Source organism: Arvicola amphibius, chromosome 9, assembly GCF_903992535.2.
Source record: "Arvicola amphibius chromosome 9, mArvAmp1.2, whole genome shotgun sequence".
NCBI classification, from domain to species: domain Eukaryota; kingdom Metazoa; phylum Chordata; class Mammalia; order Rodentia; family Cricetidae; genus Arvicola; species Arvicola amphibius.
Window position 1 is genome coordinate 96,105,790 of NC_052055.2, and position 18,075 is coordinate 96,123,864.

Here is an 18,075-nt window from a genome sequence, read left to right on the forward strand (position 1 = left end):
CTACGGTATCTGAATTCTGGTCTTTGTGTTGGTGTAGCTAGAACACTCTTACCCACTGAGCCATCTCCTCAGCCAGGCAATGATAGTTTTTAATAAATGGAAAGTTTCTTCTGAGTGTTCTAGGGAAATCCTTGCCAAATCAGCAAGGAAATATAAGGCAGCCACCTCCCCATTTTGTCAGTATTAATACAACTTGGAAGGACAAACTCATTTTTCCCTGTGAATGGATGTTTATTTTAACCAATCAACAGATTAGCCTTTTCTCTTTTCTTCTCTTAATGGCGAAAGCAGAGGTGGAGCGGTTGAGCGAGGCAGAGATAAAATAAGATGGGAATCTCACTGCCCAGTGACTCTCCATGTCTTTTGCTGTTAGATGAACCTGAGTCAGGACATCACTGTGTGCTTTTTGTTGTGCCAAACTTGAATGGCAGCTGAGCGTTTGCTTGCCCTTTGCAGCTATTTATTTTGGCGTGCTGTTGGTAAACTCAGGATTTTTATTTTTAATTCCCCCCCCCCCATAGTAACAAGTTTCTTGGAAGTTCTATCAGTTTGCTTCCTAGGTAACCCAAATTAGAAAGTTTCCAAATGGATAAAGTTGGTGTCCCATCAGACGTATCCTCCCTCTGTCCTTGCAAACCAAAGGCTTTGGATGGGTAATAAATTATCCTGATTAACCAGACATGGCATGTACGTGCTACATGCTCTACCTCAGAATAGATTATTGAGGAAGGAAGGAGAGTGGGACAGAAACCAAGCAGTGCTTAACAAATGACTCCTACTTAGTGTGCTAAGACAATAAAACAGTTCCAGGAATGAAGATGTACTAAAGGGAATGTGATTTAAATTAGATGCATCATTTCCTTTATTAATTGTGAACTTATATATATATTATATTATAATATAAATTATATATTATAAACTAGAGTTATTCTAGGCATATCCACACTTTCTTCTTAGAGCTGGCAGTACAATTTAGTCATTTCATTCATTGACTTCCAGTCTGTCAGTCTGGTAGGAACCAATGTCAGGACTGGGCAGGCCCACGTCCATACCTACTTTCATACACCGTGGTTTCAAATTCTGGATATTCCCCTTTATTTACTGACAAAATGAAAGGGGAAGAGACACATGTAATTATTGTCTCCAGAATACGTTAATGTTTTTGATGTTAAGAATTACACCGATTTTCTTGTTTTTATTTTGAGGGGCAGTTCTATGGGGCAAGGAACTCAGTGGAGTGATCGTCTCTGAACATCACAACTGCACTCGTTTTTGTTTGCATGCATTAAAAATTCCAGAACGTGTTGATTGGGAAGCTGTTATTAGCGCCTGTGTTATTTCCAAGTGGCAGACGGAAGTACAAATAGAACACAAGAGATGGCTCATATCAAATTTGGTTAAAACCAAGTTTCACTTAAGAAAGCAAAAACAAAAAATGAAAGTTGTGCTAGAGAAATGTTCGTGCTGGATTGATGGAACAAAACCAATGACCTACTTGTGTGTGTGTGTGTGTGTGTGTGTGTTTGTGGGTGTGCATGTGTGTACACATATGTGTGCATGCGTGTGTTAGGTATTATGCTATCTAAACCATCCTTAAGAACTAAAGGACAAGCCAAAAGTGATGACTCACAAGTGTAATTTCAGCAATTAAGAGGCTGAGGCAGAAGGACTGATACAATTTCAAGGCTAGCCTGGGCTACACAGTGAGTTCTGAGCTAGCCTGAGTTTGTTCTCAACTCGTCCCTATGAACTTTTCTTAACATCTAAATACAGATGGAAAGATGAAATGGAAATCAAATGGCAGACAATACACCTCAACACGACCCTCCTCTTGTCGAGAAAACAACAAGCTTTCCCATGTGTGCTATAGACCCCGAGTCAAAGCCCTGGCACTCCTCCTGCACACCTTTCCTGCCTCTTTGGGGGTCAATATCATAACTGATGTGACCATAGCTGGTAGATTGTGTTGTGTCTGCAAATTCCCCGTTATTTTCCTTTTTGAAAAAAAAATCTGGCTGCTTTTGCTGTTATAGGTTAATTAAAGATTGCTCAAGTTCTGTTTCACATCCTAACCAATATACTAAAATATTGTGTACAGACATTAGTTTAGAAAATGTCATTGTAATCTATATATCCTATTTAAACTTTAAATGCATTTTAAAAATTATTTTATTTTATTTTTTTAAAAGAAACTATATTTTTTCTTTGTATATTCCAATCCCAGTTTCCACTCCCTCCCCTCCTCCCATCCCCTCCACCTACCCCACATCCACTCCCCAGAGAGGGTAAAGCACATTGCTTTCAGGAAGGTCCAAGGCCCTCCCTATTATATTTAGGCTGAGCAGGGTATCATCCAAAGAGAATAGGTTCCCCAAAGCCAGTACAAGCAGTAGTGATAAATCCTGGTGCCACTGCCAGTGGCCCCACAGTCTGCCCCAGCCATTCACCAAGCACACATCAGACAGAGGACTGACCTTTATAATATATAAAGACTCAAGTAATTAGACCTCAGAATTCCAAATAATCCAATTAAAAATTGGGTACAAAACTAGACAGAGAATTCTCAACAGAAGAACCTCAAATGGCCAAAAGACACTTATGGAAATGTTCAACATCTTTAGCCATCAGGGAAATGCAAATCAAAACAACTCTGAGATTCCATCTTACACCTGTAAGAATGACCAAGATCAAAAACACTGACGACACCTTATGCTGGAAAGGATACAGAATAAGGGGAACACTTCTCCATTGCTGGTAGGAATACAAACTTGTACAACCACTCTGGAAATCAGTATGGCACTTTAAAATTTCTAATCTTTCTAATATCCTTCAGTTAAGTTTTAGAATTCTCTACATATGGGCTTTATGTAGAGAATTCTAAGTATCATAAGGCTTTATATATACATGAATATATACGCATGGAATACATCTAATATATGAATTTAATATGTACATAGTTTCCCCTAGTATATATGTCATATTGTATAGTAGTACATACTAGTTACTCATACACATCATATAGTCATAATATGAGGTATTACGTAATAGAATAAGTATTGTTATTATGTGATTATTGTTTATGCTCTTTAAAATACTATATGATTTTAATAGGGATTATTAAAATGGATTGTGTATTTTAATTTTATACTAGTCCCTTTCTTGCTCTTTTATATGGAAGGGATTGTCTCAGGGTTTAGAACAAAAATACAAACTATCCATTAACAAGAAATTCTTGCCACTTTGTTGCCAGCACGTCTTGCCTTTTGTCTGTTGACTGTGGTTGGAGAACAATAAGCAAAGCTTTGCCCAACAGCAGAACCTAGTGACTTCTGCCCTCTGTACCTCTAAGGAGGATGCTTTTAATGTTTCATTATTGACTGAGATGTTGACAATGAAAATTTGCAGAGATCCTTGTTCAGAATATGGGTTTTTTTTTTATCCCCCACCCCCAGCTTGTGGTTTCCTCCATTTCTGAAGTTAAGTCCTAGGTGTGCCTAGATTGCCCTTGCACTATTTCTGGCTGCTGCTCTTTGACTGTTCTGAAGTCTCTGCCAGATGATACCTACACATTTCCAGATCCCTGCTGGGTGCTTCCTAGGCCCTCTCCCTGCCCTCTCTCCTGGTGTCTGTCTTTCACTCCTCTTCTGCCTACTATGTAACTGTGTTGTGATAGAGATGACCTTCTCTTATACCCAAAATCCTAGAGCCAAGGTCCTTTGGCATCTCTGTGTTCTGATGTCCATGCTCCCGGAGAGGCATGCCAAAACAGCTCAGTGAAAACCATCTGGGTAGAAAGAGTAAATGAAGGACTCACTGGAGAGCTTTTCTCTGGGTAATACAATAAGTGCTGGTTCCACTGAACTTCACTGTTTCTTACATTTCAGTTTATTCTGTTGATTTTCCAAATCTGTTTTGTGTTGAAAATGATCTCCCTAAAGTAAGACATCTGGGGAAAGGAAAAGGAATAACCAAGTTTTGTGTTTACTATCTAACTTTTGACAATGGGCTAGCTTTTGTTGGTGGTTGGCGATTCTTAGGAGATGATCAACTGTGGTCTAACTTTTTTCTTACAAGAAGACTTATGTATTTGGGTTCATCTTTTTGTGCAGGGGATAACCATCAGACCCCTGGTGGAGTTTCTTGATGTTAAGAGAGCTAATAAGAAGCAGCAAGCCGTCAGCGAAGAGATCCACTGCCGGGTAGGTGCTGTGTGATGAAGAAGTTAACAATGAATGTGTGTAGTGATCACAGAAGCAGTACTGCACTGTTGTGCATTTCTGGAGGGGGAAGAGAACAGAAGACTCAAGGGGACAGGGGAAGCATCCAGATGGTCTATGATGGGAGATGCACTTGTCATAACCCCATGATATCCAGCCCAAGTCTGCTAAAGGCCTGAACCAGCTAAGGGAAAATAAAACCTTCAACCTAAAGATGTTTTTGCTACCCATTTCTTATAATTTTGAAAGTTGTGATCAAACTTAGGATGATCAAAGTAATGAAAACATTGCCTAACACACAAACAATTGAGGATAAATAATTGGCTTGTAGCTGGTTGACAGTGTTGCATGCCTTTAATCCCAGCACTCAAGAGGCAGAGGCAGGCAGATCTCTGTGAGTTCAGTGCCAGCTTGGTCTACAGAATGAGTTCTAGAACAGCTAGGGCAGCCGTGTGGAGAAACCCCATCTCAAACTATAAAACTCAAACCAAAAAAGTCAGCTTATGGCTTTCAACAAAACAGAGTGTCGTTGGAGTTAGGTATGATGGCAGAAGGGTAAAAATGACCAACTTCCAGAAAAGGGGAGTGAATTAGCCTGTCTTTTCTTCTGTTGCAGTTTTTCGATCATGTGAAGACTGGAATCGAAGATGTTTGTGGACACTGGGGTCACAACTTCTGGAGAGACAAGTAAGAGGCCTTGGGACTCCCCATCAGAGCGGCTCTGGGTCACTCTTAGAAACAAAGTATGCTGGATCTTCCAGACTCTGAATCCTATGTTGTGCTACTATGTGTCCTTTAAGGCGCCACTTAGCTATAGAGAGGTGTGGTAGTTCATTCTTATGATCTCAGAACAATGGAGGCTAAGGCGGGAGTTCCAGGGCAACAACCTGAGCTACCTAGAGACTGTGCCAACTACAACAACAATGTCTCAGCCATGACAGAGATATAAAGTTGTTAGAAATGAGGCAAAAGTTTATTTCCTTATATGAATAGGCAGAAGTAGGAGACTCAGGCTAAGCCGATGAGAGCTCAACTCCACGTTTCTAAGGGTAGAGTAACTCACCAAGAGTCGCCTCCATGTTGGCTCTTGGGGCAAAACCGCCCCTTCAGCATCACCCGTTTCAGGCTGAAAGATGGAAGAAAGTCCACTAAAGGACAAGACATCTTTTGCCACTTCTAACCAAGGTCCTCAAAAACAGTCAAACAGCTCGTCCATGCAGATCCCGCGGCTGGAGCCAACCTTTGTGGCGGTTCCTCACTGCAAAAGAACCAAGAGTCCCATTCAATGAGTTAAAAGTTAAGGATTCCATTACTGTCTATTCTGCCATATAAGGGTAAGGGACATAGGAGGGGTAGAGATTCACAGCCCCAGGGAATAGCAGTAAACCTGCAGAAATCCATGAGCTTACATTGAGGGATTCATGTACCTGAAAGATTGTGTTTATGGAAAGTATTCGTGTTCGTGCACACGCGCGCGCGCGCGCGTGCGCTCACACACACACACACAACACACACACACACACACACACACACACACACACGAGTTTACTTTTGTTTTAAAAAAAGGCCAGGTTAGTGGTGAGATTCAATTTATTGCCTGTCTTCATGGTTGTTATAAACTGAGGTGGGAACAAGAAAGCAGACAGGGTGACGAGATCAAGAAGTGAAGGGTTCTGACAGCTATGTTCGACACATGGGTTCTAGGATCCACCCCTCATCAGCTAATGGGAGCCCGTGGTGGGTACCCTCTTCCCTGGCCACTTTGGTGTCGTCCATGATGGTTGTCAGAAACAGCCACATGTTGGCCTCTTTTCTTATAGAACATTATAGAATCTGTGAACATTTGTGTATCTGTCACTGGCTAGGTCAGATGGCTGACGGAAGCAGAGTGTAGGCGGGAAGGGGAGGTCAGGGGGCACATTCTAGACCATATGGAGATGTGTCCTCTTGCTTTCCTAACTCACTCACAGGCATTTTATTCCACTGCCCACTCCTTGATATCAACTTGTCTACCCGATGATCTCTGTATGTAAAGTGGAAGAATTTTGAATGGTTCTGTTTGTTCATGCACATAGCATGGTGCTGGGAAACGTAAGATGTGTATGTCACAGAGTTGTATATTCAAGTTATATAATAGAGACAGCAAAGCAGTCATGTGGTAAGCAGACGTGTATGTGTGTGTGTATGTGTGTGTGTGTGTGTGTGTGTGAGAGAGAGAGAGAGAGAGAGAGAGAGAGAGAGAGAGGAGAAAGGGAGGAGGTGAGATTCTTAATTCAATCAGTTACAATGACATTAGTGCCCAAGTAATTACAAGGTTTATAGCACTGTTCATGTTTGTAGATGTTAGAAGGTCCCTTGAGCTTAGCCTTTTTTAATATAAATCAAGGAAAGATATTTTTATACAGGCAGGACACCCAGTTAACAACCTGGGAGCACAAGGTAATAAAGCCGACTAAACATGCAGTGTAAAACTCGGAACAAATGGCTATTTCTCTTGAAAAACATTCTTTTTTTCTGGCTGTGGGATTAAAGCCAGCCCACTGTGCCTGCCTTGTTCTCTCTCCAACCCTACTGTACACGCGAAGACTTTCCTCATGTAGATGGGCCCTCCTATGTGCCAAACCAATCAAACAGACTTTCTTCTCCTCTTTCCCCATTGTTTCATCTTCTCCCTTCTGACCGGATCACTTTTCCTTCCTATAGGCTCCCATTGGTACACTCTCAGTGTGTTGAGTGAGAGGCATGATGTAGACTAGCGTGTTTCTTTTCAAAAGCCAAGCTGAGGTTTCACATTCTCCCACACCCTGCTGCATCCAAGTAGGGAGAGTGCAGACATGTGTAAGTGCATGCTAGGTCAGCGACCCCCAGGCACTATTAGGAAAAAGAGATGCTGTCCTATTTGGCTTTCTATTGCTGTGATAAAGACCAGAACCCAAAGCAATGTGTGGAGGGAAGGGTTTATTTCATCGTTTAGCTTGCTGTGGACTATGAAGGGGGGTGTTGAGGCAGGAACTCCAGGTAGGAACAGAGACCATGGAGATACATTGCTTCCTGGCTCCTTCTTCACAGCTAGTTCTGCCTGCTTTTTTTTACACCGCCAGGAACCCCTGCACGTGGGTGGCACAACCCATCCATGACCGGTCTCTACCAGGTCAATCATTAATCAAGAAAATGCTGATCTTATGAAGGCATATTCTCTGTAAAGGTTCCTTCTTCCTAGATAGCTCTAGTTTGTGCCCAGCTGATGAGAAATCCTCACCAGCCCAAGAAGGGGGAGGGATGAGGCTGTGATCACACTAGTTGGAAGTGGAATTCAGGTGAAGGTCAGAGGGAGTACTTGTGCCCTGTGTCTCAGGCAACTCCTGTCTCTGAGGTCCACGGATGTCTTGCAGGCAGACTTCCCAAGGAAGCCATAGCTGGACTGTGGACATAAACAAGAACAGTGCCAACATTTGGCTCACGTTTGGAAGCAACTGCTGCCTTTTTATGACTTTTTGAATCAGGAACGAAGAGTCTTAACTAATCCATAAGCATTTTAGGTTTCTATGTTCCGTCACATCAACTGCAAAGCATTATCTTGATTGTCACGTCTACTGTACAATCACGGGGAAAGTGGGTACTGGAGACTAGGCTTTGATACAAACCATTTTAAAATCGATTCCACACATAACCTCTTCGGTGGGTACAGAACCATTGCCACTGCTAAAAACAAACGTACAAAAAGAAGAAGGCATGGTTTGAGCCTGTTGGATGTCCTTCCCTGTCCTCTAGAGCCCCAGTGTTACCGAACCTCGTTGGCCCTGGCAGTGAATTCTCGAGGCTCTCGATCACTTGAGAGGAGAATGAAAGGTGACACAGTGGACTTGCTCAGGCCCTGCGACCGGGAGTCTAATGATGCGAAAGAGGACACCCGTGTGGAGCTTGGCAGAGGTGTGGGAGAGGGGGAGAAAGCAATAAGAAAACACGCACGCCCCATGCAGGAGAGAACAGCTGCCTCTCCCATCCGTGTTCACTCTCCCGTGTGTTTATCTCCGGGAAGAAATCTAAAACAATAATAGTCATATGAGAAGTGCTGGAGACTTTGTGTTATTGTTGAGAATCCTGACTTCGTGAGCCTAAAACAGAAAATTCAAAATAAACATCAGAAGGAGTAGACCCAGCCTTCATATAGTAATGGGTCACTAGCACAGTGTATTCAGGGTAGCCCTTTAATTATTCAGATCCCTCCGGTATTTAGAACAAAGGGCCAGTGCCAAGAAAGCTGGTTCACATTGGTTTCATTCATGACACAGGTGTGCCAATAAACCTCTTTGGGTTGATGGCGAATCAATGGTATATACTTGCGTCTTTCTCAAGGATCATTTATTGCATGTTGTTTTTACCTGTATACTGGCATGTGGTGTTACATAACAAGCCATCCTCAAAGCCAGGGGATCAAAATAGTAGTCATTTATTATTAAATTGTGTGAGTCAAGAAGCTCCAAGTGGGCTGGGCTGGACTGGGCCGGGCTAATCTGGGTGGGGCTTGGACTTGTTCTTGCCACTGTGGGCTCGATGGTAGTCAGTCGATCCTATCAGAGCTTGTGGGGGTAAAATAACTACCTTATTTACAGCTGTTCACCTTGGTTCCTACCACTTCATAGATAGGATGGTGTGTGGTTATGATGGGATGGACACACTGGATCCAGGCTTCAGGAGTAAGCCTCTTTAGTCATTACGTCAGTAAGAGGCTAGTCACCCAAACAAGTAACATTATTGATCCCAGTGACTAGGAAAAGGGCAGAGGTCATCTAGGCCATGACAGAAAGCTATTGCTGGGTTTTGGCAGATGTGGATACAGGAAGACGCTGGGGCCACTATACCACACATACTTACACTGTGCCTGGGTTGGCTCTCAGCATTGGTGATATAGCGGGGGGAGGGAGAATCCCTATAATACTGACTTTACCTTTGGCTGCTAGGAGACAGGCTATAAGATGAATAAGGAAAATACGCAGCATGCCACATAACGAGAGCTGCTGCGTGGAAAAGTACATCTGAGAAGTGAGAGAGGAGGGGGAGCATGAAGGAGCGTGAGGCTAGAACAGGATGGAAGTAGCTGTCTTGGGGAGAACAGGGGGCAGAGTCTGTCTTGTGGGGGTGCTTGTGAGATAATTACTACTGATGTTGCTGAGAGACATAAAGGCTATATAAGAAAACATTCCTATAGGTGCGACAATGAATATAACCCCCCACAGAGTACAGGTGACAAGTGTCAGAGATAGGAAGGACCCCACGAGGGGCAGAGCTATGCTCAGGCACCCCAACTGTGTGCTGTCGTGCTGTTACACAGATGACATTTCCAGCAGGGACTCTAGTGTCTGGGCTGGGACTACACTACGGAGCCAGAGACACATATTAGGGGCCCAAATCAGTATCAGAGTCCATAGGAACAAATCAGATGCATCCGGGACCACAGTGATCACGCTAGAGATGGTGAGAAGTGAACACACTTTTGTGTGCTTCCATTTGAGGGTAGAACTTAAAGCGATTGCTCATTGAGTGGTAGGGAATGCTAGCTCGGCCAGGGCTACCATAGCAAAGTTGTACACATTAGGCGGTTTAAACAACAGAAATGGCTTGTCTCACTTTTAGGAGGAATATAAAGAGCAGGTGTTTACAATGTCTATTTGTAATGTCCACACTACAGGACTGGATGTGAGTTGGGACCTAGGCTGGAGATTTAAACACATACACACACAGACAGAGAGACAGAGACATGGAGTCACAGATCATCCTTGAAACCAGAATGCTCTCTTTATTGCGGTCAGGGGCAGCTTATATAGTGCTCTGGCCACGCCCCCAGCTCTCGGGATCTTTCAGCTGCAGCCACCAGAAACCATTCCCCTGTCTCGTGCTCAGAGCAGCTGCAAACATAGGAAAACAAGCTGTTTTGCTCAGAGCAGCTGTAGCAAGTTGTTTTCAGGAAAATCAGGGTCTGGGGGTCCACATCCATCCATTCACCTTGAGGGCTCTAAGGGAAGGAGATGCTGTGTGTGTGCTTGGAGAGGGTGGGGCTTTCTGTGACCCTTCACACCCATGTCTTTTTGTATGTCAGTGACTAAGTGCACCCTTCTTACCAGTGTGCCAGTCACACTAAGGAGAGCCCACCCTAATGACTTCATCTCAACTTGATCATGTCCGTGAAGAGCATGTCTCCACATATGGTCTCAGTCCTAGATGCGCTAGGAATCAGGACCTCAACAGAAGAACGTATGCTGGGACACGTCAGCCCATGCCATGAAATACAGAAGAGAAATATTACACAGGATGCTGAAGAGTTTGACCTGGTGGAGGTTGGGGGAGGGCTAGGAAGATTGGTTCAGTTTGAATACATGGCTTAAGGCATTTGGATGCTTGTTAGTTACACTGTATACACACACACACACACACACACACACACACACGTGCGCTCGTGCGCGCACACACACACGTACACACACACACACACACACATATATGAACACACCAAAACATATGTAAAAATATGCATATGATAAGACCAGTTAAATTTTCTATGTTTTTACTTATTCAGTGAAGTATTCATTGACCTGAATTCTGACTTTACTTATTTATAGGTTTAAGAAATTTGATGACAAATACCTTCGGAAGCTCCTGATTCGGGAAAACCAACCCAAGTCTAGCATCGTGTCTTTATATAAAAAGCTTGAGATAAAACACGCCATCGAGATGGCAGAGACGGGCATGATAAGCACTGTCCCCTCGTTTGCATCTCTTAAGTGAGTATCGCTTTGCGGAGTGACGTTAATACCCTAGCAATAAGTAGGCGTTGGTGCGGTTTTGAAACCTGTGATAGCAGCAGTATTATTAGGATGGTAATAATAGTATTGCTGATGTAAGTCCTCTGGTGGTGGCTTAAGATCCCAGAACAGATTGAGATTCTGGTTGGAAGACAGCTCTGGGTGTTCGTGTGTCATGTTTTATGTCACGTTATGCCGTATGCTGTGCTATACTGAGAATGCCAAGTCCAAAATTACAGTCATGTTGAGGATCCTCCTGCCTTTGTCAAATTAGCCTTGGGAAGTTCAGTACTGGTTGAAGGTGAGTTAAAATTCTCTCCGCTGGGTCACATGGAATGTTTTCCACACATGGTAGGTTGGCTACTGTGTGTATACACAGCATACAGCTGTTTCCTTATTGACCAATCACAGTAGTGGTCTTAGGCTTGGGGAGAACAGACACTGACTCTGGCTGCACCCTGGAAACACTTCAGGAGTATGAAAGACTATAGAGGCCCAGGTGTCACTCCACAAGAACTCAATTCATAATCTGTGGTGACGAGGCTCAATAAAATATAGCTAACTAAATTTCTATTGGAATGACCACTTCTGCATTACATTTTGCTAGCAATAATGAATTGATAACATCATGAGTCCTTCTTAAAACTAATCACTTGAGATGCTGGCTGTGGTAACATACACCTGCATTCACAGGGTACTGGAGCCGAGGTCTCAGGATGGTGAGCTTCAAGCCCATCCAGGCTACACCACAAGCACTGGGGTTGTGGGAACATGATGTAATAGTCAACTCAGTGGAAACTCATGCACAGTTAAACTTACCAGTAATGAATTTTACCATGGAAATAAGTTTCAGAAACTTAATTATTCTAAAACTGAGTATTTTTAAAAAAATATTTAGAATATTTGAAAATATTGAGCAATTCCTACTCACTCCTTTTTAAACTATAATCTTACTCGGAAAGTAACAATGTTATAACACCAAAGAAGAAATTCGATGATTCTGAAACACTTCTAAAGGCAAAACACCTTTCCCTCTTAAACTTTTACAGTGATTGCCGTGAAGAGAAAATAAGGAAGCTCACACCAGGCGAGATGGATGAAGTTAGGGAGATACTATCAAGGAACCTCTATCAAATCCGGCAGCGGGTAGGAAAAAGCGATGCACCAAAGTACATACTTGATTTTGGCTGAAAATATGCTTTCCAGCTGGGTACTGTAAATGGATATCTTTGTAGCACACCTGCCCCGCCAGAGTACCACCCCCCCACTCCCTGTGAGCACCACATGGGGCATCCCCTCTTGTTCTCTCAGACCCTTTCCTGGCTTCCCATCCTGGAGACTTCCAAAGTTCTCCCAGACACCTCAGCTGAGGAATCAAAGGGGGCTCAGGTGCTTAAGTTTAAGAGATAAGGACTGATGTGTGGGCCAGTTATGAAGAAGTGATCTGATTGTTTTTAGATCTGAAAGTACTTTATAGGGCTGAGGCCATAGCTTGGCAGCTCTTCTGCTCTTCCAGAAGGACCTGACCTCTATTTCCAGCCCCCATCCAGGGTGGCCCCCGAGCATCTGTAACTCCAGCTCGAGAGGAATCCAGTGCCTCTGGGGCATCTGCACACGTGCACACATGCCCCCCCCCACACATATAGATAACAAAATACAGAAATTTTCAAAAAGTTTTATAGCATAGACTGTAAATATAACAACTCTGTTTTCATAAAGTGCTACAATTTCTTTCTTCATATATTCGGAGTCCTTTTCTCCCATTGTTAATAACCTATTCTAATAACATTCAAATCATATGTTAATGACATGCTAATGGTCCCAGGGTCTTGCCATTTTCCGAGTGTCATTTAGCACACTGTTTTTCTTGACTCCTTTAAGCCCTCTTGTGCTAGGCGCTATTGTTGTCTCCATTTCCCAGATGAAGAAACTGAGGCACACTCAGCTTGGCAGAGGTCATCCTCATTTCTTCAGAGTTTACACCTGTAGACTTAGCGGGCAATTCCTTCAGGCTGCCACTATTTTATCCATGTCCTTTCATGCCCATTTCTCCAAAGCTCTTTCAAGGGCAGCAGCCTTCTCTTTAACATGAAACAGAACAACAGTTGTTTCCATACAGTTTGGGAGCCCCTACTGCCAAGCCCCACTTCATCCAGCACTATCCCACATACAATCCATCCACTCGCTCCTGACTTTCACGGAACCACGGGCTCTGTCCTCAGGCCACGGCCTGTGTAGCGTGGACTGTTTCTCTATACTTAGAGCCAGCTCCTGCTTCCTGCTAGCTGGCCCATAGCTTCCCATGTTTAAGTTCTCGCCAAGAACCGTCGTACTATCCCCGCCCTATTCTAGATCAGATAACACGTGGGGCTTATGCAGTGCAGCTAATGGAGCATTTGTTTTTATGGTTTTATTAGACGCAGATGTCCAACTAGATAGGAAACTTCTTGAGACAGAAGTGGAATCGACACCATGTCACCTTTCCATTGGCCTGCAGGACCTAGGATATTTCGGGACATGGAATGTTTCCAGGACATCCATGCCAATTCTGTGAGGAAGTGAACTTAAGTACTAGTTCTGCTTCATGTGGTATGAGCTGGGTAGCCCTCATTTAGAGGTGATAGTTGCTGGCGGTGACAGAACGTCTCATAATGACAGCCCTGATATTAGTCTGAGGATGTGGTGCCACCAAGTGTCAGTATGACTCATATCATCAATCTGTCTCTCTACTCAGTACAGATTGTATTTGAAAATGATTCTTGTTTCCCTATTAATCATGGCTGGATGCATAGAAAGCAGACAAGGTATTCATGAAGGAAATTGCTTTTCTAATTCACAAAGTTCACACTTTCCAATGAAGAAAAACATACTCACTGATTTCCCGGAGGAAAAATTCTTTCAAACTCTGAGTGTTACGCACTGGGACTCTGGATTTTCATTTTGGATTTGTCCCCTAGAGAAGCTGACTGCAGTGACGTAATCCCAAAGGAAAGTGAAGCTTGAACTTGAGGAGAAACGGTGGATTGCTTGGTAAAAATGTCCTGTGTGTGTTGTTATTTCAGACCTTATCGTATAACAGACACAACCTGACAGCAGATACGAGCGAGAGGCAGGCCAAGGAGATCCTGATCCGCAGACGGCACAGCCTTCGGGAGAGCCTCAGGAAGGACAACAGCTTAAACCACGAGCGCAGGGCAAGTGTTGCCTTCAGAAGCACAAAGATTCCAAGGACAGAGTCCTCAGCTGTTCCACTGACCAGCTGACAGGAAGGAACTTTGGCTCTGCCGGTCGAATGGCTGCTGAGGGCCAATTCCCAGATACCCTAGGCTTGGACAAATAATAAAGTCATTTTTACCATGCGTAGAGTTGATCTCCTCTAGCCCCAACAACTTGAAAGGCTGAAGCAGGAGAGCTGCTGGAGGCCAGCCTAGGCAACAGAGTGAAATGTACATTCAAAAAAAAATACAAATGATAGTTCGTTCCTTTTATATTATTATTATTTTTTGCTTTTGTTTCATTTACTCAAAATCTTATGTAACCCAGGCTGGCCTTGAGCTCACTATATAGCCAAGGATGTTTTTGAACTCCTGATCCTCCTGACTCTACCTCTGATGTGCAGGTTCTATAGGCCTATATCACTCTACTTATTTTATATCCTTGCCAGTCTTAGACACATGGAATTCATTGGAGAGTAAAATGAATAGATTCCTATGCCTAAGATTCTTAGATTCTTGTGCTAGAAGAGAGGTAAACCACCAGCAATCGAATATATATACATATATATAGTTATATATGTAGTTATATATATTCATATATATTGTTATTCATAAATGCAGTAAGTGCTTTGGAGAAAAGAAAATAGATGTTTTAAAAGCCAAAGAAAGAAGCTGGCAGGCATAACCAAAACATAATTTTAATCAGAATGGCTGGCCCCATTTTGTATGGCTAATGAGAATTTTGTATGGATCATGATACAGTGACTTGTGTAGAACACTGAGATCCATTCTGAGGACATGTTGCTGAGTGGCTTTGTGGTGTGAACATTGTGTATATATAGACTAGGCGAGCTGCGCTGTCTCTAGGCAACAAGCTCCTGAGCACACTGCTGCACACTCCCTTGGCCTTTGACCATCATACAGCCCATGATTACATTTGAACCATCCAAGAATAGGTACCAGGGTCCAAACTGCTGATGTCAGACAAGTATTACCTTCCTTGGCGATAAAAAAAAAAAAGCCGGGAGTGCCAGGGGAGGTGAGCATTCACAGTGCAGTTTGCCCCAAAGTCCAGCTGGCAGGGACTTCTCAGCAGATAAGGGAAGCCATTGACAACGACACAGTCATTGACGATATAACGTGACAGGTGCCTATTTTCAGTAAAATTCCGTGTTGAAGCATCAGAAATATACGAACAGGAGAAGGTTTTTCTATGTGTGATATGCAGTAGTTACCGTTAAAAAATAATTCTAGAAACTAAAGACAGATGTTCAGAATCTTAGTAACTTGATTTTGCAACACTTTGCTATTCCTTCATTTTAAGATTAATTGAAATAAATGAAACCTAAATTACCACATGTTACTATTTCCCCTCCCCCAGATATGCCACATCTTTCTTATGAATAACTTCTATAGACGAGGATGCCAGTTTTCTTTAAGAGCCAGTGGCTTTCACACCTTCCTAATGGCCCCACCTATTTTCTTTCCTTCCTATTGATCTGCCATTGGGTTTGGAAGGCATTTGGTTGTTGAAGCATGATGGTTATGGTATCTAAAAAAGTAATTTTGGGACGAAGGGCTAAAATCATATTTTAAACATCGAGTTTTGTCAGCAAGTTTAGCTTCTAATACGCAGTAGGTGACATTTCTGCCATCTGAATGTTGTTTTCTATTTCCTTCACAGGCTTCCACTTCAACCTCCCGGTATTTATCCTTACCTAAAAACACCAAGCTTCCAGAGACACTCCAGAAGAAGAAGAAGAAGATCTCAAATGAAGGTAAGGACTCTCCCTGAAGCAGATATGCCGTCTTCTGTCTGTTTGCTAATGCTTATAAGACAAAACGTTCCGGTTTTCTTCACTGAGGATGAGCTCAGTCACTTGGGAACCTCAGGTAGCATCAGGATCCCCTTTATTAACATCGTGACCTTGATTAATGGATCTCTATGCATAGTCTAACTAATCCAGTCACTTGTTTTTCACAATGACCCCTGAAGGATAGCAAAAGCAAATCCTTTTACTGTGCACCTATGAAGCAGCAAATAAAAGGTTGTAAATCCTAAGATGTATAAACATTTACACTTGTATAGTAATGCTAATGAATTTTCATAGCATAGACCGTAGATGTTATTTCTTTGTTTGATTGTAATCTTCAGGCTCTTTTCTGTAAATCCCAGGATGACATTAGGGTTCGTTTTATTAAAATATGGGATCTAACAAGAGTTTAAACCCCTTTGCAACCTCCCTTGTCTGCTTATTTAACTCATCAACCCAGAGACAGTTTAAAGGCTGCTTCTGGCAATAGAGGGGGGAGTGAGAAACAGGAAGCATTGGAAATGGAAGCCAAGATAGTGACTTTTAGTGACTGTTGGTCTTGTCACCACTGCGTGTGCAGAGAAGCATGCAGTTCTGATGATGCCAGCTAGTAGACAGGGATGGGTCCCATCCTTGGTCCTCCCATGACCTCTAACACCCAGACTTCGCTTGAAGGTCTGATCATGCTTCTTCCCTTTACTTAGGAAATTTTCATGGATGCTTTGGTCCATGCTGTGGACATGGAAAGCAAATCAGTGAAGTTCTGTGTGAAATTCCAGAAGGGATGAATCTAATTAGCGGAAAATTCTGTTAGTTTGCTTGCCAGTGTCAGAGGCAGAGCTGAGCCCTCTTAAGGGGATCCTGGGGGCAGCTGAGGGCAGAGCCGGAGCTTCTCAGATTGATTCCCGTCCTCCTTCTTACTTGCTAATATCTGTTGGACCTTTAACCTTACTGTAAATGTAGGGGGATGAGATGAAGTCAGGGGACGAATGCATTTAGCAGTTTAAGTAAGTGCTTAAAAATTAGTGTGGGCACACTCTTGTGACATAGATGTCTTCCCTTCTGGCTTCCCTTTCCCCAGGGCCCCCACGAGGGGAAGGGACTCACTGGGGTTTCGCTCTGACCTGTGCTATCTCTGTTATGCTCTGCTTACCCATACTGCTCTTCTGTTCTGTGGCAGACGGCGGCAGCAGCAGCGACTCGGACACAGATCCTGGGACCACCGTGCTCAATTTGCAACCTCGCTCCAGGCGCTTTTTGCCAGATCAGTTCTCAAAGAAAGCCTCCCAGGCCTACAAAATGGAGTGGAAGAACGAGGTGGACGTGGGCTCTGCACGAGTGCAGGCCAGCACCCCTCCAGCACCCCGCAGTAAAGAGGGGGGCACCCAGACACCGGGGGTACTGAGAGAGCCACTGCTCTCCAAAGACCAACAGTGCAGCCGGGGCAGGGAAGACAGTCTGACTGAAGATGTTCCACCCAAGCCCCCACCGAGGCTGGTGCGACGGGCTTCAGAACCCGGGAACAGGAAAGGCCGCTTCGGCAGTGAGAAGCCATGATGGGAAAAGCCAAAGCAGACTTGGGATGAATGAGCTAGCAGGGCTGTGGCTTGTTCCTCAAATCTGAGCGCCTGCGGAATCCATGTAAGCCCTCTCTCTAGAAACATCCTTTGGGTGGCAGAGTCGAGCCACAGATACCACAGGAAGAGCACTTATCTATCCCAAGAAGAGGAAAGTCAAAGGAAGGAAGTCCCACAAAATGACGTTTGTGACTTATGACTAGGAAATGTATTCTTTGCAGGCCTGAAGGAAAAAAAAATGTGTGCCTTTATTGAACTTGAATGACAGAACTTGAAGATTTTAACACACCTTTGTTGGTGAAAATTTTAATATATTACAAATATGCCTCAGTTTTTATTTATGAAAAAAAAATGTGTTTATCTGTAGTGACCGTTTTTTAAGGGGATGGCGCTAAAGGTGGTGAGACCGTCTTTCCAAGGGGGGTGAAGGTCAGCTGCTAGAGGTGGGGCCT

General features: G+C 43.5%; 1 protein-coding gene across 1 annotated transcript in view; it reads left to right on the forward strand.

Moving 5' to 3' along the window:
• Nucleotides 1-17,603, forward strand: part of Slc9a2 (solute carrier family 9 member A2) — an 86,474-nt gene extending 68,871 nt beyond the window's left edge. Inside the window, exons 6-12 of the mRNA XM_038343500.1 lie at nt 4,110-4,199; nt 4,834-4,904; nt 10,835-10,996; nt 12,067-12,163; nt 14,080-14,211; nt 15,917-16,010; nt 17,227-17,603. Of these exons, the coding sequence (XP_038199428.1) occupies nt 4,110-4,199; nt 4,834-4,904; nt 10,835-10,996; nt 12,067-12,163; nt 14,080-14,211; nt 15,917-16,010; nt 17,227-17,603 (1,023 nt within the window). The remainder of the gene's footprint in view (nt 1-4,109; nt 4,200-4,833; nt 4,905-10,834; nt 10,997-12,066; nt 12,164-14,079; nt 14,212-15,916; nt 16,011-17,226) is intronic.
• Nucleotides 17,604-18,075: the final 472 nt, after the last annotated feature.